Here is a 26,295-nt window from a genome sequence, read left to right as displayed (position 1 = left end):
TCCCCCGCCCCGCTCACCGCGGAGCTCGTGCAGACGGTCCGCAGCAGCCGCGGGGCCGCCCGCAGCATCTTGCGGAGCGCGGTCGGGCGAGCGACGCTCCGACCCGGCGGAGCGCCTCGTCTGACGCAACCCGCGCCGATGGCGCCCGGCCAGCTCCTGCGGCCCCGCCGCGGCGGCGCGGCCCCGCCCGGGGTGCGGCACGGCGGCAGCGGGGCAGCCCCGCACCTGCCGCCACTGTCCGGGCAGCAGCGGGCAGCCGCAGGGGGCAGTGAGGGGTTCTGTGTCGTTCGCAAGCCGTGACAACCTCTTCTTGTTGCAGGTAGAATCCTAGAATTATTAAGGTTGGAAGATGCCTCTAAGATCATCTAGTCCTACTGTCAGCCTATCCCCACTAACTGTGTCCCTCAGTGCCACATCCACACGGTTCAAGAACACCTCCAGGGACGGAGACTTCACCACCTCCCTGGGCAGCCTGTGCCAGTGCAGCACCATTCTTTCTAAGAGGAAATTTTCCATAATATTCAGCCTGAGCCTTCCCTGGTGCAACCTGAAGCCATTCCCTCTTGTGCACTCAGTGTTATCTGGAAGAAGAAGCTGAGCCCCACCTCGCCACAGCCTCCTTTCAGGTTTTTGTAGAGAGCAATAAGGTCACCCCTGAGCCTCCTCTTCTCCAGACTGAACAACCCCAGTTTCCTCAGCCAATCCCCATTAATACTTGTGCTCCAGACCCCTCACAGCTCCTTCGCCCTTCTCTGGACACGCTCCAGGGCCTCAATGTCCTTCTGGTAGTGAGAGGCTCAAAAATGAACACAGCACACCAGGTATGGCCTTACCAGTGCTGAGTACAGAGGGACAGTCACTTCTCTGCTCCTGCTGACTGCACTGCTTCTGATACAAGCCAGGATGCCATTGGCCTTCTTGGCACCTGGGCACACAGCTGTCTCATGTTCAGCCAGCTGTCCACTAATACCCCCAAATCCTCTTCCTCTACACAGCTTTCCAGCCGCTCTGCCCCAGGCCTGTAGCATTGCATGGGGTTGTTGTGACCAAAGCGCAGGACCCAGTGCTTCGTCTTGTTGAAGCCCATACAACTGGCCTCCCATCCACCCAGCCTGTCCAGATCCCTCTGAATGCCTGTCCTTTACTCAAGACATGGTGAATAGGTGACATGAAATGGAATCCATACAAACAGTAATTAGAACAAACCACAAGAGACTTTGATCTTGCAGTGAAAATTCAACTCTGAGAGCTTCTGGTCAGTTCCTATACTTCCTTTTCTTTAGGGTGAAAAACCCAGTAGAATACTTTGCCAACTTTACTGAAGTTTCTTCTCATGATGCCTTCATTCAGAGTATGTGGTGACTTAATAGATGATGCAACAGTTAACTGAGGGAATTAGGGCGTTCTTTTGCTCGGATACATTGAAAACTAAATTGGCCAGACTAGCAGAATTCATCAAAAGGTCCCACTATAAGGAAGAACATGTTTATACAAGTGATTCCTTTTCTAGTATCTTTGGTCCTAAGGGTTTGAAAAGAATGATGCACAGTAATTCTAGATCAAGTTATGCAAATTCCATACAACAGAGCGTAAAGAATTTCTACTGTAAACACTGGCATGAAAAACACCCCCATACCGCAAAGTTTGGAACTGGATTCAAACACTGCCAAAGTTTGTAAGATTCCAGATCTTGGTTCATGATCCAAAATGCTCTCCAACTACAATACCATACACTTGGCATTGAGCAGCTGACCTGCAGCTTTACAGCAAAATACCTGGTATTCCTAGATAAGCAATTTGTAATGACTTACGGCTCTATTCCTTATACCTCCCACAGCATAGACAATACAACAAAAGGGAAAAATCACTGAAGAAGGTGTCCTTTGTCATTAGAATCACAGTATAAAGAATAGCAGGGCAGTAGGATTTAAGACCTACTTTAGATTTTGTAGTAATGAAGAGGGGCAAGGGAACAAACAGGGAGAAGGAGATATTAAATCACATGCAACTATGGTATCTGCATACCATCCGCTTCTTACTTGTGATCAGAGTTGATGAACTCAAACACAAGGGCTTTTAAAACCCGCTTAGTAAACTGACCATATAGAATTTCAGGAATCAGTATAAACATTCATAGCCAATTCAAATCACAGGGCTTTTTTGTCACCTGGAAAATGATTACATTGACCTGTCTCAGAATGAGCAATAGTAACTTGCAAATCATCAAAATTTCTTGTTAATCCAGGGAGGGATCCTAGCTCTGATGATATCAGTGTAGATTTTTGCAGTTGATTTGGTGCACATTTTAAACACTGAGTTTTTTTCTCTTGATTTCTTTCTTCCAGTTCTGGTCCCTGGTTCTTAAATCCAAAATTTAACTTTGAAAAAAATTGCTATTATTCGTAATAACATTTCCAGCATGGCCTTCCCCCTAACCCAATTGATTTCCATTCTCAACTTTTCTAGTGATATATGTCAGCAAGGGACACAAACAGAAAGGACAATACATATAATAATGCGATACACAAATATTATTCCAAAGTTAAACTTGCTTGTCCAACAGCATGCTCACAAAGCAAAATGTGTTTCTATGTGCAGAAATGTACAGAGCAGCTGTTAAACCGAATCCAGTTGAACATAATATGATCACTGTAAAGCAGAAGTTACTCTGTTTTTAGAGTGTCTTTAAAGATATAATCAAGAATTGGCAAGACTACTGCGAAGGCTGTGTTCCACAGCACACTGAGTACACGCACGTACTGAAGTGCTTGGGAAACTGCTCAATCTTCCAGAAGTTGTTTTCTTTTGAAAATCATACCCTGGGATTTAGTAATTGGCTAAACTAGCTCTGTATAGGCTTTTTGTCTCTGAAAATCAGCCTTGATGGGGCTTTTCATAATGAAGAAACATTTGGTCCTAGTTCAGACTCACATTCCTCAAGAGTACTTTACAGTTCATCCACTTTGAAAGACTAAGAGATTAAAAAAATAAATTGAGGCTTTGTACTGGTTATTCCCAAACTATGTTAATTGCATGACAAGTTTCAACTCAAATTTTGTATAGCAGCAGCTTTTCTTGTTTTGCCACTCACCAGCACAAGAAACTTCTATTTCTTCTTTTCTCTCTGCAATATTTATATACAAAACTTGATTTATTTTTTTTTCCATTTCAGCCTTAAATTAATCTCAGGATAGAAACCCATGTGATTTCTAGTGAGGCTTTCACAGCCTTCTGATACAAATTTTCTGCCATCTAGACAACCCCTTAAAACCATATGCTTAACATTAAATTTTTCCAGAATAACAAAACAGCATATATTTGATGAAGAAAGAGAATTATTTTACCAATTTAAGCAGTAGAAAGAATTATCATGTTCAGATGCCTTACTCGTACGTTTAATTGGAAGGCTCTCAAATTCCATACAATTGGCTAGAAACTACTTTTGGAAAAGTTGGCATTATCTTTGTGGATCACAGTTGCAAAGAGAAAATCTCAGATAGTAAATATTTTCTGGGAATCCTGCCATAAAAACTGAGCAAGAACTTTATTTTACTTAAAATATTCGTAGAGTTGAGCATTAAATGTTCCACAGACAAGGAATGTATAGAATAGCTGGATTCCTGCAGATCCAGCAAGCCAAATTCCTTCTCCTGTAATTAACTACAATTCTACTAACCTTGCTGAAGCTGTGCCCACATACACTAGAAGCAATGTTTTCTATGGATGCTTTTCACCATTTTTTTAAAAATCAAATGGCTCCTACTTGCAGTATCAAGGTTTCTACTGAACTACCAAACATCATAAAAATGCTGTGAAAAATACCATGTAACTGTATTAGTGGAGCCAGGAGTTGGACTTGATGATCCTCATGGGTCCCTTCCAACTCGGGTGACTCTATGATTCTGTGTTCCAAAGGAAAAATAAAAAAGCTCAGTGCCTCACTCAGTCAAGCCTGTGTTGATTTACCAATTTATAGATAACTAGATGCATAAATAAAACAATCATAGTACCAAGTTAATTCTCCTGTATTTTGGACTTTAATCTCCCTCCAGCCCTTTATAGTGCACAGGTATAATGAGTGATTTCAGCTCGTGCAGATCTATATAAGACTCAATTCTTAGGGCAAGTCCAATAAGAAATTTTACTTTCCTGATCATTTTGGTCTGTTGAAAAGAAATGATTGCTTTCTCAACGGTGCAGCTCTTCAAATAATATTCAGATTTCCAGGAATATCTGTACTAAATAAAGCCTAAAGATTTTTCTGACTGCTGTAATTTCTAAAGATATTAACAGCTACTTGAGCAATCCTGGCAACTTCTTATAAGCTTGTACTAAATAAAAACTTTCTAGCACACATGAAAACCCTGTTACCTGACTTTCAGAAAAGATGCTTATAAAATCTGTCAGTACTTTCACTTGTGCAAACAGCATAAAGCCATTCACTGAGAACTCAGCAGAGTAAATCTATCAATCAGAGTTGAGATACACTTGCTGTCACTAAAACAACAGGCTTCAGGATAAAGTTCAAGTAAGAAGAAATAGAAATTATAGCAGCAGCTCGGATTGAGGTAAAGAACCACAGTGTAGGCAACAAACACTGCCACCTAGCGAGGCGCAAGAAAATCAATTAGTCAAATAATCACATAAACGCCATCATAAAATTTAACTGGTGTACTTGTTTGAGGCTGTGATTTTTTGGGTTATGCAGCCTCCTGCTCCTTTCTAAGAAATGCATTATTCCAACAATTTTCATTCTCAAATACTTTACTTTTCCCATAATCAAAATAAGGCTTGCAAGGTTTATACTATGGTTACCCCAGAGCAGTGTAGCCATTGTGGAAACGAACCAACAGCTTAGTGTTGGTTATCTCACAACCTTGCAATAACCATCCTTACAGTATTTTACTCTTTATGAATTCATTTCAGCTGTGGGAAGGGAGGACCCTTCCGACTGCCAGCTCTTCAGCTACACCCTGAAGGTAGTACAAGGATACGCTTTTCTAAGAGAGGAAAAAAAAAAATACTTTTAAAGTAGTCTGACAAACCATTTATGTGCAGTTTTCCAAAGAAAGAAACAGTATTTTGTTTCCAAAAAAAAGCAGATAATGATTGTAGCAATTTTTTTTCTACTGTTTTGCTTTCCAAAACTAAAGGACTTACCTTGCCTTCAAATATATATATGGCTGCTCTACTGAGTTCAGTAAAAGCTGCATCTGTATGGCTGTAGACAGAATGCCATCTCTGAAGTCAAGCATAAACTGTGACTTCATTTTGTGTGACACTTATGTCCCCAGAGATACGTATGTGCACTGCCCGCTGCCAACATCCTGCACAATTACATTTCTAGGGACTTAAAAGCCCCATGTAAACAGCTTAAGCTCACACAGAAGCCTGTGAGTAGAGCAGATGTGCTTGGGGTACGATCATAGAATCACAGAATCATAAAGGTTGGAAAGACCTCTAAGATCATCTAGTCCTACTGCCAGCCCATCCCTACCGTGCCCACTGACCACATCCCTCAGTGCCACATCCACACGGTTCTGGAACACCTTCAGGGATGGTGACTCTACCACCTCCCTCGGCAGCCTGTGCCAGTGCAGCACCATTCTTTCTAAGAAATTTTTCATCCTGAGCCTTCCCTGGTGCAACCTGAAGCCATTCCCTCTCATCCTTTTGTTGTTACCTGGGAGATGAGGCCAACCGCCTCCTTACTACAACCTCCTTTCAGGTTTCTGTAGAGAGCAATAAGGTCACCCCTGAGCCTCCTCTTCACCAGACTGAACAACCCCAGTTTCCTCAGCCAATCCCCATTAATACTTGTGCTCCAGATCCCTCACAGCTCCTTCGCCCTTCTCTGGACACGCTCCAGGGCCTCAATGTCTTTCTAGTAGTAAGAGGCTCAAAAATGAACACAGCACACCAGGTATGGCCTTACCAGTGCTGAGTACAGAGGGACAGTCACTTCTCTGCTCCTGCTGGCTGCACTGCTTCTGATACAAGCCAGGATGCCATTGGCCTTCTTGGCACCTGGGCACACAGCTGGCTCATGTTCAGCCAGCTGTCCACTAATACCCCCAAATCCTCTTCCTCTACACAGCTTTCCAGCCGCTCTGCCCCAGGCCGGTAGCATTGCATGGGGTTGTTGTGACCAAAGCGCAGGACCCAGTGCTTGGTCTTGTTGAAGCCCATACAACTGGCCTCAGCCCATCCATCCAGCCTGTCCAGATCCCTCTGTAGAGTCTTCCTACCCTCAGGCAGATCAATGCTTCCTCCCAACTTGGTGTCATCTGAAACATTAAACAGAACTGAAAAAAAAGTTAAAGAAAAGAATATATCCTGAACATTTTTCATATGATTTCTCAAAATATTGAATTTCATCTCTTCTTTCTCAGACCTAGGTTGACCTCTTGAAATGTGCTTTAAATGAGGTAAAAACTCACTGACAAGAACAAGCACACCAGCCAGATCCTGGTTCCCTAGAAAGACCTTTAGAATTAACCGATTTGGCAAAAGGCAGATTCCTTACCACCAGAAAACAAATGCAGTAGTGCTATTTTCAGACTGGCTGCATTACAGAGCTAGCTCTAATGGACGATCTGCAATTACCGATCCATCTCTCCCTGGAACTGCTATTTCTGCTGCTCTCACCCCCATGAAACTGCTGATGCTCCCACACCACTTTTAGAGCCGTTTCCGTTTCTGCTGATGGTACAGACTGTGCTGAGGTGAAGTCATCGCTGCGGGCACTGCTAACGGCCCCTGCGGCGCTTCCCTTGTCATCCTAAGTGCTTTTACTTCTTTTATCCTCTAACTGACATTACCAGCGCCCTGAATGAGAGTGAGGTGATTACAGCGCTGACGCTAGCTTCTCCCCCCACCTCCACCCCGCCTCCTCCCGGAGTCCCGGCGCCCCTCCACCCCTCCGCCTCCATTTCCCAGCGTGCGGCGCGGCGCAGGGCAGGAAGTCTCGTGCGCCTGAGTCAGGGGAGGCGGGCGCGGCGCTGCCATGGCGCTGGAGACCCTCTCCCCGGAGTGGGAGTTCGACCGACTCGATGACGGCTCGCAGAGTGAGCGCGAGGGAGGCGGGAGGGCCGGGCTGGGGCTGTGGCTGGACGTGCGGCGGGTGTGAGGGCGGAATGGGGCTGCAGGGAGCGGGCTGGGGAGACCCCCGCCTGCCCCGAGCTCCTGTCGCGGGAGGCGGGCAGTGAGGAAGAGGAGGAAGCAGCCGTGGGAGCTGAGCGGGGCCGGCCCTTCTCCGGGCCCCTGCCCTCTGCCCGCCGCCTCCTTCCCTCTGTGGCCACCGCGCTCAGGCCGGGCCCTGCCCCGTGCTCCCCTTAGTGGCTGTCGGTGGGTGCTTGGGGTGGGGGTGGGCTGCTGCTTCGGCCCCTCCCGGTCACCTCTGGGGGCCCACGCGTGTGCAGCATCCCGCGGGGAGGCAGAGGCAGCGTGCTGGGTCAGTACGTTGTGTGTGCCTTCTGCCGATGAAGGCTGTTTGGCATGGAGCTGGGTGTTCTCTTTCTGTTTCACCTTTAGAAAATACATACGCCAGACCTTGCGGTGCGGAGCTCTGTCAGTGGGTGCGTGTGCCCCATCAAAATCCATGTGTTCTCTGCCTGTGGAGCTGACCTACTTCCTAAACAGAGAAGGTGTATGTTAGTCACACTGGGATACACGCTGTATGCTGAACTCTGCCAGATTAATGACACCAGGTGTTGCTGTGAAAATGTGTCACTCGTGGACCAGCTGTTTCACATACAGCGTTACCTCAGGATGGTGCCATTAATAATATATTCGTTACTCTGTCTTTTTGGTGGAAACTGAAGCTTTCCTGAGCTGAGGTCTTTGGCAGCTCTCAAGCCATGAAATGCAAAGTGTGGTTTCTGTTCAAAATATCAGATCTCTGTGAGATTTGATCGTGGCATTACATTCAGTCAGGAGAACATCACCCAACATCCTTTCAGTATCTAAAGGGGGGGCTGTAAGAAAGAAGGTGACAGACTCATTAGCAGGGGCTGCTGTGACAGGACAAGAGAAAACGGTTTCAAACTAAAAGAGAGGAGATTTGGACTGGATATAAGGAAAAAGTTTTTTCAGTAAGGGTAGTGAAGCACTGGCACAGGTTGCCTAGAGAGGTGGTGGATGCCCCATCCCTGGAGACCTCCAAGGTCAGGCTGGAGGGACTCTGGGCACCGTTATCTAGCTGTGGGTGTCCCTGTTCATGGCAGTGGGGGGCTGGACTAGATGGCCTTTAAGGGTGCCTTCCAACTCAACAATTCTATGGCATGATGTGCTCTACTACCACCGTCTTGACTGTGAACAGTGGCAAAGCTGTTCACAGTACGGTATGCAACTTTCAAGGAAAAACAAAACAAAAATTGTCACTTGGAAAAAAAAGCATTGCTTTGTTTTGTCAGTCTTCATTCTGTACTTGTATCGCAAGCTTTTAGAAATCACCATGCTCTTAACTGAGGAAATAGGATACTGTGGAAGCCCAGTTTACATCTTTGTCCCAGGTTTTTATTGACATCACATTTGCAAATCCCGCTGTGGCAATGAATTGCCAAAGTATTGACATTGCTGACTTCATGGAAGAAGATTAGATGAAGTTAGAGGTTTTATGCTGCTCAGTATGTCCTCATGCTGTTCCAGTTGTAAAGCTTTCATTTTATCACCTGAGGAGAAACTAAATTAAACTTCATTGCAAACAGCTATGCCTTGTGAAGTAGGTCTGTTGCTTGGAAGAAAAAGAAAATATCTGTGATTTGTTTTTCTTCTTGCATGTAATCCAGTTTGTTTAGGAGAAGGAAAAAGCATGTTAGAAAGCTCCCCCCAGCTAGAAGCCATTATTATCAATTCAAGTCTATCTGTAGCTGGTTCGCTAATAGTTTTCACTCATATCTGCTTTAGAGAAAAGGTGATAAATTATTCACGCTTGCCTTTTATTTTTTTGTACAGAATCAGTATGAGGTTGCACATTGATGTTTGGCCATGCTTAGTTTTGTCAATACCTATTATCAGCTATGCTGAGCTGTAACATGGTTCACATGCATCTTTTGGCTGCTGGAAAGGTAATGGTTTGTGGGTCTTTGGGAGAGTGCTGCTGTGAGATTTCTTGAGATATGCTGTCTGTTTAGTTGAGGGAATTGATTTGAACAGCAGTGCCTGTTTCTTACTCTTCTATGATTTGTTCGCTTTTTCTGTTCTTCCTATACAGTCCCAATACCTCTTTCTGTAATTTCTCTGCTCTTAGCTTTGCCTTTTGTGTAAAGAGAGAAGGGACCGGAGGGAATACCGCAGCGTGCTTCAAGAATTTAAGTTTCCATGCTCTACAGCATCCTCTAACAGTAAAGTACTGCAGCTGCTGTGATGGCTGGTTAAGCTCTGTTCTGCAGGGCTCTGCATCCATCAGGGTTTTATTGCTTTAATGCATCAGGGCTTCTAGAAGATGTGCTAGGAGGAATTTGGAAGGTGAGGTGAATTGGTGGAATAGAAAAATATGATGATACAACACATGGGCTGCAAATCAGTGTCTGATGCGCATACTGCTGATAAAGAGTGTTCTGTTCACTTACTGCTTATCTGTTCGTGTGAAATTCAGTCTCCTTATTTTGATGGTGCCTGTGCACCATCAAGACAGGTAGAGCCCAACAGCACTACAGCAGAACTTAGTGTGGTATGGCTCACCGCGCATCTTGGGTAGGCTTTGCAATTGCATTGCTGCTGGTTTCAAAGTAGGAGCTTTGAATTAGTTGAGGATAATTTATTCTTCACTGCACCCATTTCTCCTCAGTCTCAACTCCCCAGTGCACAGTCCGTCTCTTTTTTGACTCTTCATTTGTCTTTGTCCATTCCTCCCCGTACTTGACTGGGGTGCTTCTCCAGGCATATTTCTTCTTCCTCTAAAACACATCTAAAGGATAATTGATTCAGCAACACTGTTTGACTGAAGTAGTCATCAACTACCATTTGTCTCAGTTATAGGCAACTTAGATGAGTAGGAGGTTAAACCTGCAAAATAAAAAGATTTTTTAGCTTTTGTCACAGCCTACTTGCTAAAATGTGAAAAGGGCATGTATTCTGCTACATAAGCTAAAAAGATTGCTGTCTGCAGAGTTGTCTTCATGTTTTGGCAAAGTTGAGTTATTCAGCTAACTTAGATTATTTGATTTATTTATTTTAATGGTAATCTTATTTTCAACAAATAACAAAAGATTTTAAGTTTTTAGATGTACAGTCAAATCAAGGGGAAGACAGTTCAGTCATCGGGTGAAAAAGGATTGTAGTTCCTTACTAAGTGTGGAAGTCTGGAGCTGTGATCACTCTTTCCGTGGTTCAGATTGTGCAACTAAGTCAGTGATTGTGTATTTCTTTTTTTTGCGTGTGTGTGCTTTACTGTGGGAAGAAAAAATATCAGGATGGAGTGAATGAAACTTAAGTGGATCAGTTGTCTTTAGACTTGCTGTACTAATTCATACCACTACTCTTGGTATTTGACCGGCTGAATGTTTCCTTTTGAACATAAGAAGCTACTTGGAACTAACAGTGGCAGAACAACTGTGCATTTCCATGTTCAGGTGCTAAGCAGAAAAAAAAATTGTGCTGGAAACTAGCGAGTTCTAATGTGGTGGGATTGATTGAAAACCATCAGCTTCCAGTATAATGCCCTGTTGACTTAGAAAGAGGTAATAGGGAGAGAGTAGAAGACAGATTGCTTCCCATACAACTGCTACTCAGGCCAAAAGGATCAGACCTAGTGCCTCAGATTTCTATTATCATTGTATATAGCCTGGCTCAGCTGATGGGTAAGATCACCTGCCATGCTGCAATTTAATCAGTCAATTCTTTGCTCTGCAACTTGGTGTGGTAGTTAGGTTTGTTAAGATCTTAGTTTGAAAATAAACGTAAACTTCATAATTTTTGTAAGCCTCTTAAATGTTTATTAGTCTTTCATATCTGGGGTTTATTTGAAATGGACACTGAGTTGGGTGATTGATTTTTAAAACAAATAAGAACTTTGTATTACAAAGGTGCAGTCGTTTCAAGAAGAAAATGGCGCACCAAAATGCGGAATGCAGTACTGCTAGCTAAATAGCAACAGATTAAAGCATTAATGAACTTTGGTATATTCAAGTTTACTGAGTGTTTTATATAACTGTATCAATGTTATGTATTCTCAGAAATCCATGCTGAAGTGCAGTTGAAGAATTATGGAAAATTTCTTGAGGAGTACGCGTCTCAGCTGAAGAGAATTGAAGATGCTTTGGATGACTCTATTGGAGATGTTTGGGACTTCAGTCTTGATCCTATTGCTTTAAAGGTCTTCATATATTTAATACACATTGAAGCTGTTATTTTCCTCATTATTTCTTCCTTTCAAACCTGAGAAGTGAAAGCTTCTTGCCTTTGTGCTTTTAAAATGTTGATTTTTGTGTTCGAGAAGCCTATCTGATACTGTGTTAATTATCAAATAATTAATAAATGGGTGCATACCACAAGAAAAGATTATTTCACATTATTGCTTTCCAGTCTTTCAGATACTAGTGGAAGTTAAAACAGTGTATAGTTACTCCAGCAAACTTCTTCCCTGTGAGTCTTTTTATTTAGAGGGAGGCTGGGGGTTCTAGAGGACCTCTCTGGTAGTTATAGGGCTGCAGAGTGAACTGTGTGTATACTTAAAGTTGTGCATTGATTTAATGACCTTTAAAATATATATATTATTTAGAAAATTAAAATGCACATTATTTGTCTTCTTCCAGAAGTGTTTTATTCCTTGGTCATAAGTTTTCTGTCCTCTGCAGAGCATGAATTTTTTTTCTTCACTGAACTTGGACATAAAAATGAGAAGAACTTTTAAATGTTGTTACTATATGGAACGTATATGTGCAGAAGATGTAGTCTCAATCAGTCCTCTGTCTACTCAAATTACATGTGAGGCCACTATAGTGCTGAGTGTATGTGACCTAGTCAGCCTCATGGCTGACTTCAGTACAGCAGCTCAGTGCCTGCATGTAGATACGCACCATGCCTCCTGTTTCCTGCCTTTGGGATTTTTAATTTGTTCTAGGTTTCCTGAGTAGTTCTGTTCTGCGTTCTCCATAATGATCATGTTTTTGCATTCCAAGTTTTAAGAGTAAATTGATGTAAATCCTATGTAGCATAGCTAGACATTTCCCTTTCTGCATAAATGTGCAAAGAGAAGGTTTCGTGCAGCACAGCTTGCTGGTAATGTGCTGTTACTGGCTCTTATTACTGATCTTACTTGAGATTAAACTGCAAAAAATTACACTGCTTCCCTAGTTGCTTAAATGTGGTTTTGATGAGTGTTTTCTAAAGCTTTTGTTTGTTTGTTTTAATCAATTTTAGCTTTTGCCATATGAGCAGTCCTCTCTACTGGAGCTCATAAAGACAGAAAACAAGGTAAGTGCTTTATGATTAAAAAAGGAGGAAAAAAAAGTTGTTCTAGCTAAAACCGATCAATTTTAAACTTGAAAAATGCTCTGTAAGATTTTTATTTGCTGTAGTTTCCTGTTGGTAATCTGCTTTTTTTGAGCCTAGGTTCTAAACAAAGTAATAACTGTGTACGCTGCCCTTTGCTGTGAAATCAAGAAGTTAAAATATGAGGTACGTTCAGCTTTAATTATGTGTATGAAAGATTGGCAAACTGATAAAGATTTATTATTTCACATAAACAAGATATAATGGTATACTGTCTAAATAATTCTTGTAGCATTATCGCTTTTAATAAATAAGACAAATTTCTGTTTCTGTTGATAGGCAGAAACAAAATTTTATAATGGCCTCCTGTTTTACGGAGAAGGAGGTAAGTAGCTGCCTTTACTGGATAAGTTTGTAGTTTTACCTTATTGCTTCCGATTGTATTAAATGCTGTAGAAAGTCTAATTTTGTATTAGAGATGCATGCTTTCACTGTATCGTTAAATGATGAACACAAAATGATGGACTTTACGATAATAGAGATGGCATTAAGACTTACTTCTAAAGCCTGATTGTCTGCACTAAGTGTTGTTCTGTGAATGGGAAGATTTGTTGCAGCATGACGTACATGAGAAGTAGGCAGTATGGACTTTTTTCAGGCAGATGACCTTTAAGCGAAGATAGTGGGAGAATGCATGAGATGTATGAAAGCAGTGCTTTTGAAATTCATCATGACTTTTTCAGTAAACATCTTGGCTTCTTTTTTAATGAGATTATATTGGGTGCTTAGGTGTACGGAAACCTGAGTTTATGTATTGTAGCAGCTGTTTTTCTAAGTATGGCATTGAATACCAGTGTTTCACTTGTAAACACGTTATCCTAAACCAACTTACTTCATATTAGGACTGCTTTTTACAGTAGTTGTAGTTGATTGTAGTAAAACCATAAATTTGCAACCTGACTGTAGTAAAACAATGAAACTTAATAATACCTTTGACCAAATCTTGAGCACTTTAATCTTGGGATCATAGTTGTTCCAGGAGAAACCACAATCTTGCTAATGTCGTCTTCTGTGCTTTAAATGAAGTAGCTCATACTGCCACTTAAACAATGACATAATCCAGGGACAAAAGTGAGTGAAAGCCATTTCAGAAATTTCATTGCATTTTGTCATAGAATCTAACTGGTAACTCATCTGAAGGTCTTAAGCTTCTATGTTAAAGAGTAAGCACGTACCTTTGTCCTGAGGACTCAAGTGTATTTCTGAAATGGGGATGTCACCTAACTTTATTTGCTGCTTTATAAATGTGAGACAAAAGAAGGCATGCTGCATTCAGAATAGCCCTGTAAAAACAGCTCTTTTTAAAGCTTTTTCAAGAGCCTTGATTGTGACAGCAGTATTGGGGAATATGAAATCTTGGAGGCAGCAACTGTTTAAGTTCTTCTAAGGGCTTCATAAGATGCCTGTTGTGGTTCAGTTAAGGAATGTCAAAAAAAAACAAAAACATGCCTTTTAATATCTGAAAGTGCTCTGCTGTCAGAATGATAGTAGGGGGTCCCTCAAAACTTTGCATCTCTAGCATGAGAAAAGTCATACTGTGTCCAATTGCTATACTACAGCAGCAGTTTGTTCCTGCTTGAGTGTTCCACTCAGAATGCTTGAGAATGGGAGAAACTGAGAGATCAACCTTCTGTGGGTTGGGTGGGGATACAAAAATAAAATTCTCTGCTCCCACCTGGTAGCATATGCTTTGATAACAACTGCCTTGCTTACTTGGAAGAGCTAGTAAAGCTGCAGTGTCAAGGATGGCTGAAATTGAACAGAGAAATGCCATGTGGCTTTTGCCTTCTCTATATAGCAAGAAACATTTTTCATCTTATCCTCTAAGTGACTAGGATTACTGTAGGAGCTTCAGCTCGTTGGATTACCTTTTGGATCGTCTGCTAATTTCAAGAGAGGAAAAGTTGCTTAGAAAGCGTAAAGGGGAAGGATGCAGTATTTAAATGGAGCTCCAGGGCAAAAATTGGAATGGAGTTATAAAGGCTCGTTTAGACTTTGGTTGCTGTTCGAAAGGAACATTTTTATGAAGATCAGAAATTGTAAAGTAAATGTAATTTAGAAGTTTCCTTGTATGGGTTGAAAAATCACCTCTCTAAACGTCCAAAAGAATTTGACATTGGTGTCGTGATTGCTGAATCTCATTGTGTCTGATTAGTGTACTTTGTCACACATGTAGTACTTTGGACCTAAGGTGAGAGCCAATTATTTTAAGCTGGATAGTATATAGGAAAATAAAAATCAATTTATTGAGGAAACTGTATGCTACATGGGTTTTTCTGTTGATTTATGATGTATTATATTCTTTCTGTTTATAACTATACCAGGACACATTCCTTGCAATATAAATACCTTGCTTTTACAAACTTTTTTGAATGGAAACTGGTATAAAGTTACATAAGATATACCCTTTAAGGAATTAAGTTTTGTATTTATTTTCTTGCATGTGATGGAAACTTCTTTCCTGCTTTATGCATAGCTTATAAGCAATCTAATTCTGTTGGGAAATGGACTTAAAAATAATTCTACCTTAGGAAGCAAAATAGAAGCTTTTAAAGTTCTACCAGTAGGCTTGTAGTTGTGTGCTGAATTTGTATGACAAACAAATGATTTGGAGAGCGAGCTCCAGTGTGTAATGAATAGCTCTAACACAGGCTTTTTAAAGTAGTGACAGATCTTTGTCTTTGAAGCCACAGATTCCAGCATGGTGGAAGGAGATTGTCAAATACAGATGGGAAGATTTGTTTCCTTCTTGCAGGTAGAGTATCTTTATTTTTGACAGCAATTATAGTGTTAATTTTATTTGCAAAGTGGATTGTGAAGTCTTCAGTATCCTGCCTGCATCTTGCTGAAAGGCACAGCAGTCATTTGATACCATTAATATGTTTTGCCTGCTCATCTCTTGCAATCACAGTTCACTTACAACACAGCTATTTAACTTGGTTTGGTCATCTACCGATGTTGAGCTTTTGTTGTTGTTTATACTAGTCTAAACCTCTGGAAGACTAATGAGAGGATAGATTATGATTAGTGTAATCTTAGTCCAAGGAAATTAGAATTTCTTAAGTAAATTTCAGTAAGAGTACAAATTGGGGTTGTTCCGTTTGATGGTGAGGTCAAGGATTTCTGTTCTTACAGTTTCGATTAGCAAGTTTTCATTGAAAACTGGGCATGAGTTAATGGTTCATACACTCTTGTGTAGCTGTTAGGAGGTGAAACTGAAGTGTGTACCTGTGGGGAAAAAAAAAACTGTGCCTCGCTCAAGCTTTCAGGGAAGAACATTCATTTTGCACACAGTTTGCTTGCTATGAGTATATTTCACTTGAAAACAGGGTCTGTTTCTTCTGAGGATTTCCTGTGATCTTAGATTTTGTTTTACTGTGGAATTTCTTTTTCTTTATTATAGCTTAAGTGACTTTTATTCCATAAATGTATTTTTATTCAGTATTTCTGTAATAAAGTATAAGTGGAGAGATACAGGAAACTTAGAATACTTAAATGAGTTGTTGTTAAAATTCCTTTTCTTGCTCTACACTATCATGGCAGTGCTTATTTACTGAGTCATTGATAGGTTGAATGCCATAGGAAGTTGCTTCTCAACTTCTCTTCCCGTGCCCATGTCCAGTTAGTTATGGGTTCTATCCTGTTGAGTGTATTTATAGTTGAAATGCTGCACAAATACAGCAGTCTTACTTGTGACCCCACTTTGTGTGTGTGTTATGTGGCTTGTTGAATGCTGAACATGGGAAAGCAGGCAGACACGGGACATTGTCCCAAAGGGAAGGTTACCTATGCTGACTATGTTGGTTTGGATAAAGCTATGAGGAAAACTTTTTGTTCCTTTTGAGTCTTTTTCACCTGTTGTGTTGTTCTGAACCCACTCAGCAGTAACTGGCATATGCCCATTGACTGGAAAATGCTGTTAAGGTCAACGTCATAAACATTTTCCTGAGGGCAGTGTAAAAACATGAACAAAGACTACAAAAGAGATGAAATGTTCCCACAGAGCTAACACCAACCTACTGGTTTACTGGCACTCTTTGAGTTAAATATTCTCTGCACTCTGAGGTACCTTTACAACTTAATTAACTAAAATTTGCTATGTAAAAACACTTAAACAAATTACCAAATTAATTCTGTGAAACACTAGCAGGTAGCCTTGATCTTGCAGAATGCACTGTGTTTGAAGAACTCTGACAAACTGACAATTGTCTGTATTAGGTAGCTGATAAAATGCTGTTAAATTGGACCATTGCCTGGAACTTTTAAAGAGGCAGCTGGTGCACTTTCCTGAGGAAACATGATCTCAATTGTCTATTAATCTGCTCTTCTGGAGTCTGTTGGCTCGTTTCAGCTGCATTTGATAGAGCAATACAAGTATAAGAAAAAATGACACTTTCGTGTTTTATGAAAACTGGTGACTAATAGAAGGCAGAAACCCAAATAAGATCTATTTTTGATGGAGAGAAAGACAGAATTCAGCTGTTAGCCTCTCTTCTGGCAAGAACAGCAGGCTGGCTGCTAGCCTGTGTGGGCTGTCTGCTTGGGAGCCATCTGTGTGCTGACTGGCCAGACTCATCCCATGCAGGCTTCTCGCTGATTGGATTACAGGATGAATTAATAAGCAAATACTATTTGTGGTTGAGGGAAACTCAGATTCATTTACCCCATTTCCCAAGGAACACCTTGTTAAAATCCATTATAGAAATTAAGATTTTTTTTTAATCGGAGTTGAGCTCTTTTTAGTCTTCTTTTACAATGTAACTGAGCTCAAGTTCTGCTTTGCTTGAGTGTGCCTCTCAAAGGCAGTCTTATTTTTAATTTTTTCTTTGAAGACAGCATTCTGTGGCTGATCGCTGTTACAGTACGCATGGGCCCCTCCTCTGTGTTAATTTCTAATTTGAATTTGTCTGTCACTGGCTTCCAGAGTGTGACTAGTGAAGCTAGTGGGAAAAGGCACAGCCTTTGCTGTCAAGGATATTTGGATATTCCCTCCAAAGGTACCTGGACACTGTTGTTAAGTCTCTTCTCAACGTCTCTAATAAATGGAACCCTTAAAAAACTTACAGCAAGATATTTAAAGCATGTTGAGCTCCCGAGGGGTGACTTTTTTCCATACCTTCTCAAAGACCCAGTAAGCTTTTTAAGTGTGGCCCTGAGCATCAAATATGATATTTTGGTATCAGTATCTAGCTTGTAAAAACAAGCTAGATGCAAGTGTTTTCTACAATAATCTTTTCTCTGTCTAAAAGTGCAGATTGGTACTTCAGTACTTCAGGATATACTGGGAGCATTGTGCAGTAACCTCTTGTCTTAAACCCAAATCCTTTTTCAGAGTTGTTAATTACTAGGATAATGTTTTCCATCCTGTCGTAGGTCTGTCCACTGACTTGGATTAGGGATGTAGTTGCAGCTTAAGCTTGCAAGTTCGGTGGTTTGTGTTCTGTATTTTGGAAGTAATGTTGTTATGCATAAGGAGAGGCTAAACATATATGCGCTTCTTATTTTCTTGTATTTCAGGAGCTGTCTTGCTTTGTTACCCGATGTTACGAAGTGGTAGTGAATGTAGTGCATCAGTTGGCTGTTCTCTACACCAGCAACAAGTAAATTATTCCCTGAGATTCTATATTGCTTTTTATGTAGTTTAAAAATGTACACAATATAAAAGTTCTGCCTAAGGCTTCGTTATTTTCGGGATATTATTACCTAGAGATACAGAGAATGCTTCGTTGCACAAGTTTGGGCTTCATTACCCGTTTTTGAAGTATATTTTATTTTCAGAAAAGTTGGAGCTCTTGTTAAATGAGATGCAAGTGTTGTGTTGTTTATTATCTTTTAAATAGACCGATAGACTGACTGAGGCTCTTAGTCTTGATGTTCAAGAAATCTTGTTACTCTTCCAGCCTCACTCTGAGAGATTCTTCCTTTTGACTGCTATAGTAGATACCAGTAGCTTCCAAAGCTTAAAAATCAGATCACTTTCGCAATCTAATGTTTAAGTGTGTGGTTTTCTTAAATTTGGTGGCTGAACTGATATTGGCAAACAAATTACTGTCACTTGCCATGTGACTTTATGCCTTTGTGCTTGCAGTGATGTTTTGACGTGTCTGAGAGAGCCCCAAGTAACTTGCACGAAGGAATCTGTAGTATCTATGAGATCACTGCTTTATTCTTTAGTATTCAACATTAATTACAATCTTTAGGTAAAAGATACAATGGATGAGATGGCTTGTTGTTTGGATGTTGCCAATCATGGTATATATTCCTCATGGAACAACCGTGGTTTTAACACGTGATGTTGAGCTTAGTGAGGGTTGTGCTTAGTTCCTCTACTGAAAGGAGAGATGAGCCCTGAGTCGAATTGTTGAGTTTAGCTTTCAAGATCAAGAGCCCTTCTGTTATCTCTTATTTTTTTCTCCCCACATAGATTAGCATAATGCTCAGTTGTATTTGTTGTTTGCGTTTTTGTCTTACACTGCAGCACAAGATAGACTTTCTGTATAGTGCTGAGTGAGAAAGGCTAGTTGTGTGGCTTGATTATGGCTTAGTTAGATGTGTAAGGTGATTTTGTACTTTTGAGCCACAAGACTGCATCAAGACTACTTGTTGTTAGCATAACTGAATTGGGATTTGCTGATAATACCTGTGCAGTGAATGAAATCAGTGGTTTAAACCAGTTACACGCCTTAATTCAAAACCGCAGTACGTAACTTGATCATAGCACACATTTTACATGTTCTTTAATTGTATTTGGAGGCTTATCTTATTTTCTGAAGCTACTGTATAAGTGAAGAAAAATGTATGTTATGAACATATGTTCAAAGAAACGGAATCACAGAACTGCTTGGGTTGGAAGGGACCTCAAGGATCATCAAGTTCCAACCCCCCTGCCACAGACAAGGCAAAATGCTTTGGTTTGATGTGTGTTGAGCATATGTTCAAAGAAACACACTTTGGTACAGAGATGGTAAATGTTCTCTGTTCTAATGAGTGAAAATATGTTAAAACACTTATTTTATTTACAGGAACGCACCTAAAATTATAGAGACGTCGGGAGTTCATTTTCAGGTAGGAATGACTTTGTGTCTTTTTGCTTATGCTATTTTTGTTTTGTTAACGTATTTGTCTTAACCGTGAGAAAAGCAGCAAGAAAGTGAATTTCAAGTATGACTTCCAGTCTGGAGTCACCTTTACAGATTGTATTTTGTTAATGAGCTTTTTCTGGTCTTCACGTGGAAAGGGCTGCTACCTCTTTGCCTGGCAGACTCTGGCTTTTTTAGCTGAAAAGTGTTTGCATGCTTTGTTACTGTGTGTAATATGTGCTTCTGCTTTTAGTTAATTTTGAAAATCCTATCCTCAATATCAGATCAATGAACCTGAGGGGGTGCTTGCATGCAAACTGTTTTTCGTTGTTTGCTATTACAGATAACACTAAATATTTAAGCAACCAAGAAATCACTGATTTAACTCTAGCTGATGCCTTGTTGGCTCATAAAATATCAGTTCTTTTCAATATATTATATGCAGTGCACCACATATAGTAAGGATTTCATTTTCTTCTTTTTTTAAACAGGCAATGTACGAGCATCTGGGAGAACTATTGACGGTCTTAATCACTCTGGATGAAATAATTGACAATCACGCCACTCTGAAAGATCATTGGACAATGTACAAGAGGTGTGTCTCTGAAGGTGTGAAAAGTACTCTCATGACATAAAAGATAAAAGCATGTGCATGTGTCTTGTTCCATAACAGTTAGTTTGGGGAAATGGAATTTGTAGCCTTGAGTATTATCCAGGCACTTCAGTAAGGAGCAGGGCAAGGCTCCCACTTTGCCCTTCTAACAGCACAGGTAAGTTTTTAGTGCTGAATTTTATGTTTGCCATTCCAGGAACTGTATGCAGTAAGTATCTTGAGAAAGAATAATGGTTTGAGGGGTTTAAAATTCATCTTGTAAGAAATCTAATTTTGCGCAGAACTGACTTAAGACCATTCATATCCATATTGATCAGAGGCAAATAGATTTGAGTAAGAGCATTATCTAAAGCAAGAACTAAAGAGTCAACAATTATGTAGGTTGTTAAATTAGTGGAAAAAGAGCAGTTTCAATGAAAACCTCAGTAGATTGTAGTTGTTTAAATGCAAGTAGCTTAAACAGTTATTTTTAATAATAATTTTGGAGTTGCTGCTGGGCAGAGACATAGGCAGTTAAAACCTGTTCGGCAGAACAGTGGTATCAAAATATTATAGGATACAATCAGCTGTTAGTGCATCTTAATTTTTTTTGTCTACTCCTTACAGGCTGCTAAAATCTGTCCATCACAACCCTTCCAAGTTTGGGATTCAAGAAGATAAACTGAAGCCATTTGAAAAGTTGCTATTGAAACTGGAATGCCAGTTACTTGATGGAATGATATTTCAGGTAACAAAATTAACGTTCTCCAGTATCATAGAGAAAACTGATACTAAAGCAAGAAAAGATTAGAGAAAAGCTTTTAACAGGATATCACACTTGTGTGTATTTTCTTATCCTTGTATATGTGTGTGTATTTGTATGTTTTGGTTTTCTTGTTGTTTGGTTGGCTTGGCTTGTTCCAAATAGTGGATCTATTGTGAGATCCTTCCTTCTGCTTCCCTCTTGCTAGAATTGTGCCAGGCTTTGTATGGTAGCGGTTAATGCTTGCTGTTGTGCAGAATGAAAGAAACACAGAAAACTTGGCATTAGGACTGTGCGTTCTCAGGGACTCTCCTTGTCATCCAGAAATTTTCATAGCGGTCAGGCTTAAATAGCATAGGTCCACTTGATTCCAGGTATAGGTTTAAAATCTCCTCAGTAACCTTTGAAATATGTCGTGTGACACCTTGTTATGTGTTTTGTCTCATTTCTAGCATCTGAAACAGGTAGAGGTTGTTAGGAATCACTTTAGCTGTGTACGCTCCTGAAACATGCAAGTACACAGATGGAAGAGAAAGATTGCTACCTTTTTCAATATATTTAATTTAACAGTGTTCATACAGGAAGCTGTCGTTTATTTATAGAAGAGTGTTAGTGTTTCAGACATTGAAATTGGATGTTGATGAATCAGGTCAATAAGGAGCCAGCTGAGCAGCATGGTTGCTCAGTTCTTACTGTTGTATCTTAAATGGCATAGGGAAGAATATTCTGGTCTGGAAAAGCCTTCAAAAGAGAAATTGTAGATGAATGATAAAATATAACTGGTCCTTTCCTTTCAAAGGACACTGCTACCAACTGTGCATTTCTTTCATCTTGACTTTCTATAATGTTGCATTAATACAAAAGCTTCATGATACGTTTAAATTTTGTTATTCATTCATTTCCCTTCCTGTCAATACCCTTTCCTAACAAAAATACATGAAAAATTTCTCAAATAAAATCCTACTAAAAATTATGATAACGGTTACTTCAAGAATCTAAAGTCTCCACATTTTTGTGCTTTGGCTGTTGTGTGGTTTTGAGTAATTTTTTGGGGGGCGAGGGGGGAGGATTTTCATGATACAAGATCACAAGCCACATCATACATATGGTGATCTTGTTTAGGTAATGGGCATTAGTAGATGTTACTACAAGTACATATCTGGTTTCTCATTAGCAGCACATCATGTGGTTTCTTTAAAAGTACCCCATGAAAGAGATACTAAATGATTAAGTTTAGTTTTTTTAAAATGCTAGGCATAAGGGAGGTTTTTAATGTTTTCTGTGTTGTTTAATATACTAAATAATTTAAACATATATAAAAATCCAGGTGAAGTTTAAGCTTGTAACTTCAGTGAAGCACCACATGACATATAGCAATGAACCCCTGCACAATTCTTCTCTAGCAAATTTTTTTTTTCTTTGAGGTCTGAAATTCCTGACATTGTAACTTCTTTTCTACAGGCCTGTATAGAACAGCAATTTGATTCCATAAATGGTGGGGTGTCTGTGTCGAAGAATAGCACGTTTGCTGAAGAATTTGCTCATACTCTTCGCACAACGTTTGCAAACGTTGAAGCCAAACTTGGTAATGCAAGCTGATGTTCCTTTTGCCAGATTCACTGTTTCTAGAAGTGTGAGTAGACTTCTAAAAGGACTCTTTTTTTTTTTTTGTCGTGTGTTTCTGCAGGTGAACCTTCAGAAATTGACCAGAGAGATAAATATGTAGGCATCTGCAGCCTCTTTGCACTGCATTTTCAGATTTTTCGGACCATAGACAAGAAATTTTACAAGTCATTGTTGGATGTCTGCAAAAAGGTGAGTGCTTTACTTTTTTTGTTACTAATTAAGAGGAAAGAAAAAATCTTAATCAGTGAAGTGGTTAATTCTCTTGGCTGTGTAGTGCAGTGAAGACTTGGGAACAGAAAGAACACGCAATTTACCAAAATGAGTCAGAGAACATACTTCATATCTTGCCTTTTTACAATTTCCTCCCCTTTCCCTCCTTTTTAAAAAGTATGGTCTAAAACCTGTGCACTCACTTTCTGCTTTATGCTTAGTAAGCAGCAATGTAAAATAACTTGAAATTACCTTTAAAATGTTTATTCTCGAGTTTAATATGGCAGTGACGACAAACAATTGTTGGTTGAAGCGCAAATGTCGTGGGACTGAATAAATGCTTTGAGATTTGACGTGGATGTAAGCATGTTTTGAAAGCCCTCTAAGTTAAAGGTGATCAGGGTTTTTTTTTGTTTTGGGTAGTATTAAGGAATGGTGAAATTTGCTAACACTGTAGAGGAAACACTGAGAGTGATAACAATTTTGCTTGTGATGTCCTTAATGGACTTTTAGGGGAGAACATTTTTAGGACTTTTCTAATATGATTGTTTATACTTTGAAACTAATTATGCAGATGTAAAATGAACTGAATTGTTTGTTGTGGTTCAAAAAAGGCATAAAAAGCAGGTGTTTGATAAGTAAAAGGTCTGACCCTCTGCATAGTGCCATAGTATTTTTGTTCATTGTTACTTGTTGTATGGGAATTGCTGTGTCACAGCCTGAACCAGTGATTGAGCTCCTGGGGAAGGGACACAGCCAGCCCTGGGAGCACAGGTGAAAGCAATTCACCTGTACTACCAGAAGGAGTGGATCCTCCCTAAGCCTCATTTAAGGCCTGGCTGCCATAGGTGAATGTTCTCTACCTGGAGATCCCTCCTTTTGGGGTATTCAGTGAGCCCTGCCTGCTCTGTGAGGGAGGTAATTAAATCTTTTTTTTTTCTTTAACTGGATTGTGGCTGTCACCCTTTTTTGGGTAATTTAGAACTGGTTGTCTCCCATTGCCTTTCCTTATTAATATAACTCCCCCTTTTTTTTCTTCAGGTACCAGCCATCACGTTAACTGCAAACATTATCTGGTTTGCTGATAACTTTCTGATTCAGAAGATACCAGCTGCTGCCAAGCTTCTGGACAAGAAAAGTATTCAAACAATTAAAACACAAAGGGAGAACTTCCTACAGCAGAAGGCACAGTCACTTACCAAGTATGATTCCTAAAAATTGCTTCATTGTGCTGTTTATAAACTCATGGGTTTCTTTATTCTTTACTTAACTTAGTGTACTAATGTGCTGTGTAGTGTTGCTAAGTAGCGTGAGAAAAGTTGGTGCAATTTCTACCAACGCTGCTAGGAAAGTGTTGGTCAAAGCTAAGCGTTTTTTCATGCTCTCAGCAGAACTGTTATTACTTGGCCTATACCACAAAGTTCTTGATGGTTCTAAGTACTTGATTTTCTAAGATAATTTTTTTATACTTCAAGCTTTTTTTTTATTAGTGTCTAGTAACCTGAGCTGCCTTTTTTTTTAATGTTAAGGCTCTCTGGTTTCTGTGTGTTTATGGAGATAAGTCCCATATAGGTTAAGTAATTTATTATCTCTACTCTGATACTTCCTCTGCGTGGATTTATTTTCTTTATGTCTTCAATTGCTTATTTAATGGTCTGTGAAATTGTACTTTTCAAACAGCTTCTTTTTTTGTGCTCTGTGTGTCATTTGCAGGTCATTTCCTTTTCAAAGTTCTTTCCAAAATCTGTTTAAAGCTGGGTTGAAACATTTGAATTGTCAATCTTATAAACAACGAATGCCCTACACTGTATAGGGACATAACAAGGCTAAGATTTGTATATGTTGCAAACCAATCCAAGAGGGTGGAGATTGGTCTGTGGAAGAGAAGTAGAATTTTGGAGGTTTGCTTCTGACCCTAGGTGTAGAAGTGGGTTGGAGAAGAAGGGTAGGGGGGAGTCAAAGGATAGCAATTACACGATCTCGTAATAATAGGACAAGGAAAAATGACTTTAAACTGGAAGAGGGGAAATTAAATTAGATGTTAGGAAGAAGTTCCTTACTAAGAGTGGTGAGGTGCTGGCACGGGCTGCCCAGAGAAGCTGTGGGTGCCCTGTCCCTGGAGGTGCTCAAGGCCAGGTTGGATGGGGCCCTGGGCAGCCTGAGCTGGTGGGTGGCAGCCCTGCCCATGGCAGGGGGTTGGGACTGGATGGACTTTTAAGGTCCCTTCCAACCTAAGCAATTCTATGAATTCTGTGCCTATGTTATTTTGGAGCTGATTATTTTTGCTACTGTCTTATGTTTCTATCTACTTCTTCCTACAACTGGTATAATCAAAGCAGATTATTTTCTGGAGAAGTATGCTTTTCAAGAGTCTGGTGTTGATGTGATAACTTGTTGTAGCGATCAGAAGGACTAACGCAATGGAAATAGCGTTACAAAAGGTGGAAGGAAAATACAGCGCTCACCCAGATCAGAAGATTTTGGGCTCGCAGGAAAAGGCTCCCACTAAGGAGGGATCTCCAGGAAGAGATCCTTCCTCAGGGGCAGTCAGCCCTTAAATGAGGCCTAAGAGGGGTGGAGCCAGGCTCCACCCCTTCTGGTTGCACAGGTGAATTGCCTTCACCTGTGCTCCCAGGGCTGACTGGGTCTTTCCTCCAGGTGCTCAATCAGTGGTTCAGGCCATGACTCAGCAGTTCCCATACACTTATTATAATATCTTATAAAAATTCAAACTTAGGGGGAAAGATTAGCAACTCATGGAGGACTTTTTGACTAGTGTTTAGAAGTATTTTTTAGCAGATTTACTTACTATATTAATTTAAAGAAGTTCAGTGTATGTACTCCTGAGAGGGCTGTTCTCCTGAACAGAATACAGAAGATCTTGGCTGTCTTTGGGGTATTGTTGTACAGATATAATGGGCAGATGAACTAATACTTGTTTATAGATAACTGAAATGTATGCTGATATGAGGTTCAGATGCATTCAGGAATTGAGAGAATTAGTACTCCAGGAACTTGAACCTGTCATATATTTCCCATAGAATAATTTAGGCTTTGGAAAGAGAAAATTCTGATACTCTTCTTAAGTGAAAAGCACTGTTTGTTTCCCTATCCAGAGATATGCAGTCATATTATGTCTTTGTGAGCTCGTGGATGACAAAAATGGAATCTATCCTGTCAAAAGAGCAACGTATGGATAAGTTTGCTGAAGATCTTTCTAACCGCTGTAATGTCTTCATTCAGGTGTGCAATCTTTTAATGTGGTGATATGGAAAATGATACTAAAAGTAGATGGCTTTACTACAAGCTGTTGAACATTAAACCAAATCATTGAAGTTCTGTGGTCATCTTTGTATTAAATGAATTAAGCTAAAATTTGAAATGCCTAGATGATACTCTTTTAAGTAAATCTGTAAAAGGTGTGTATCCATATGGCATAGGGAAGAAGTGAATCTGATTAAATATTCAGTGGTGAAATTTTTAAATCTTTCTCTTAGCTTAAGAAATCGAGAGAGGTTCACTAATTACTG

General features: G+C 40.2%; 2 protein-coding genes across 3 annotated transcripts in view; one reads left to right on the top strand and one right to left on the bottom strand.

Moving 5' to 3' along the window:
- The window catches only part of ALDH1L2 (aldehyde dehydrogenase 1 family member L2), a 29,646-nt gene extending 29,492 nt beyond the window's left edge, over positions 1-154 (bottom strand). The window contains exon 1 of one of the 2 annotated variants that reach the window (XM_021386952.1): positions 18-154. In XM_021386952.1, the coding sequence (XP_021242627.1) occupies positions 18-68 (51 nt within the window). In that variant the 5' untranslated portion in view covers positions 69-154. The remainder of the gene's footprint in view (positions 1-17) is intronic. The other variant, XM_021386962.1, reaches the window with a different exon arrangement.
- Positions 6,918-26,295, top strand: part of WASHC4 (WASH complex subunit 4) — a 39,806-nt gene continuing 20,428 nt past the window's right edge. Inside the window, exons 1-14 of the mRNA XM_021386928.1 lie at positions 6,918-7,067; positions 11,178-11,317; positions 12,364-12,417; positions 12,556-12,621; positions 12,775-12,820; positions 15,183-15,250; positions 18,013-18,095; positions 19,518-19,560; positions 20,066-20,169; positions 20,794-20,914; positions 22,391-22,514; positions 22,617-22,744; positions 23,807-23,967; positions 25,882-26,008. Coding sequence (XP_021242603.1) covers positions 7,007-7,067; positions 11,178-11,317; positions 12,364-12,417; positions 12,556-12,621; positions 12,775-12,820; positions 15,183-15,250; positions 18,013-18,095; positions 19,518-19,560; positions 20,066-20,169; positions 20,794-20,914; positions 22,391-22,514; positions 22,617-22,744; positions 23,807-23,967; positions 25,882-26,008 — 1,326 coding nt within the window. The 5' untranslated portion in view covers positions 6,918-7,006. The remainder of the gene's footprint in view (positions 7,068-11,177; positions 11,318-12,363; positions 12,418-12,555; positions 12,622-12,774; positions 12,821-15,182; positions 15,251-18,012; positions 18,096-19,517; positions 19,561-20,065; positions 20,170-20,793; positions 20,915-22,390; positions 22,515-22,616; positions 22,745-23,806; positions 23,968-25,881; positions 26,009-26,295) is intronic.

This window comes from Numida meleagris, chromosome 1 (genome assembly GCF_002078875.1).
Source record: "Numida meleagris isolate 19003 breed g44 Domestic line chromosome 1, NumMel1.0, whole genome shotgun sequence".
NCBI lineage: Eukaryota > Metazoa > Chordata > Aves > Galliformes > Numididae > Numida > Numida meleagris.
Note: the sequence above shows the minus strand (reverse complement) of the source record. Positions and strands in the feature narration are given on the sequence as shown.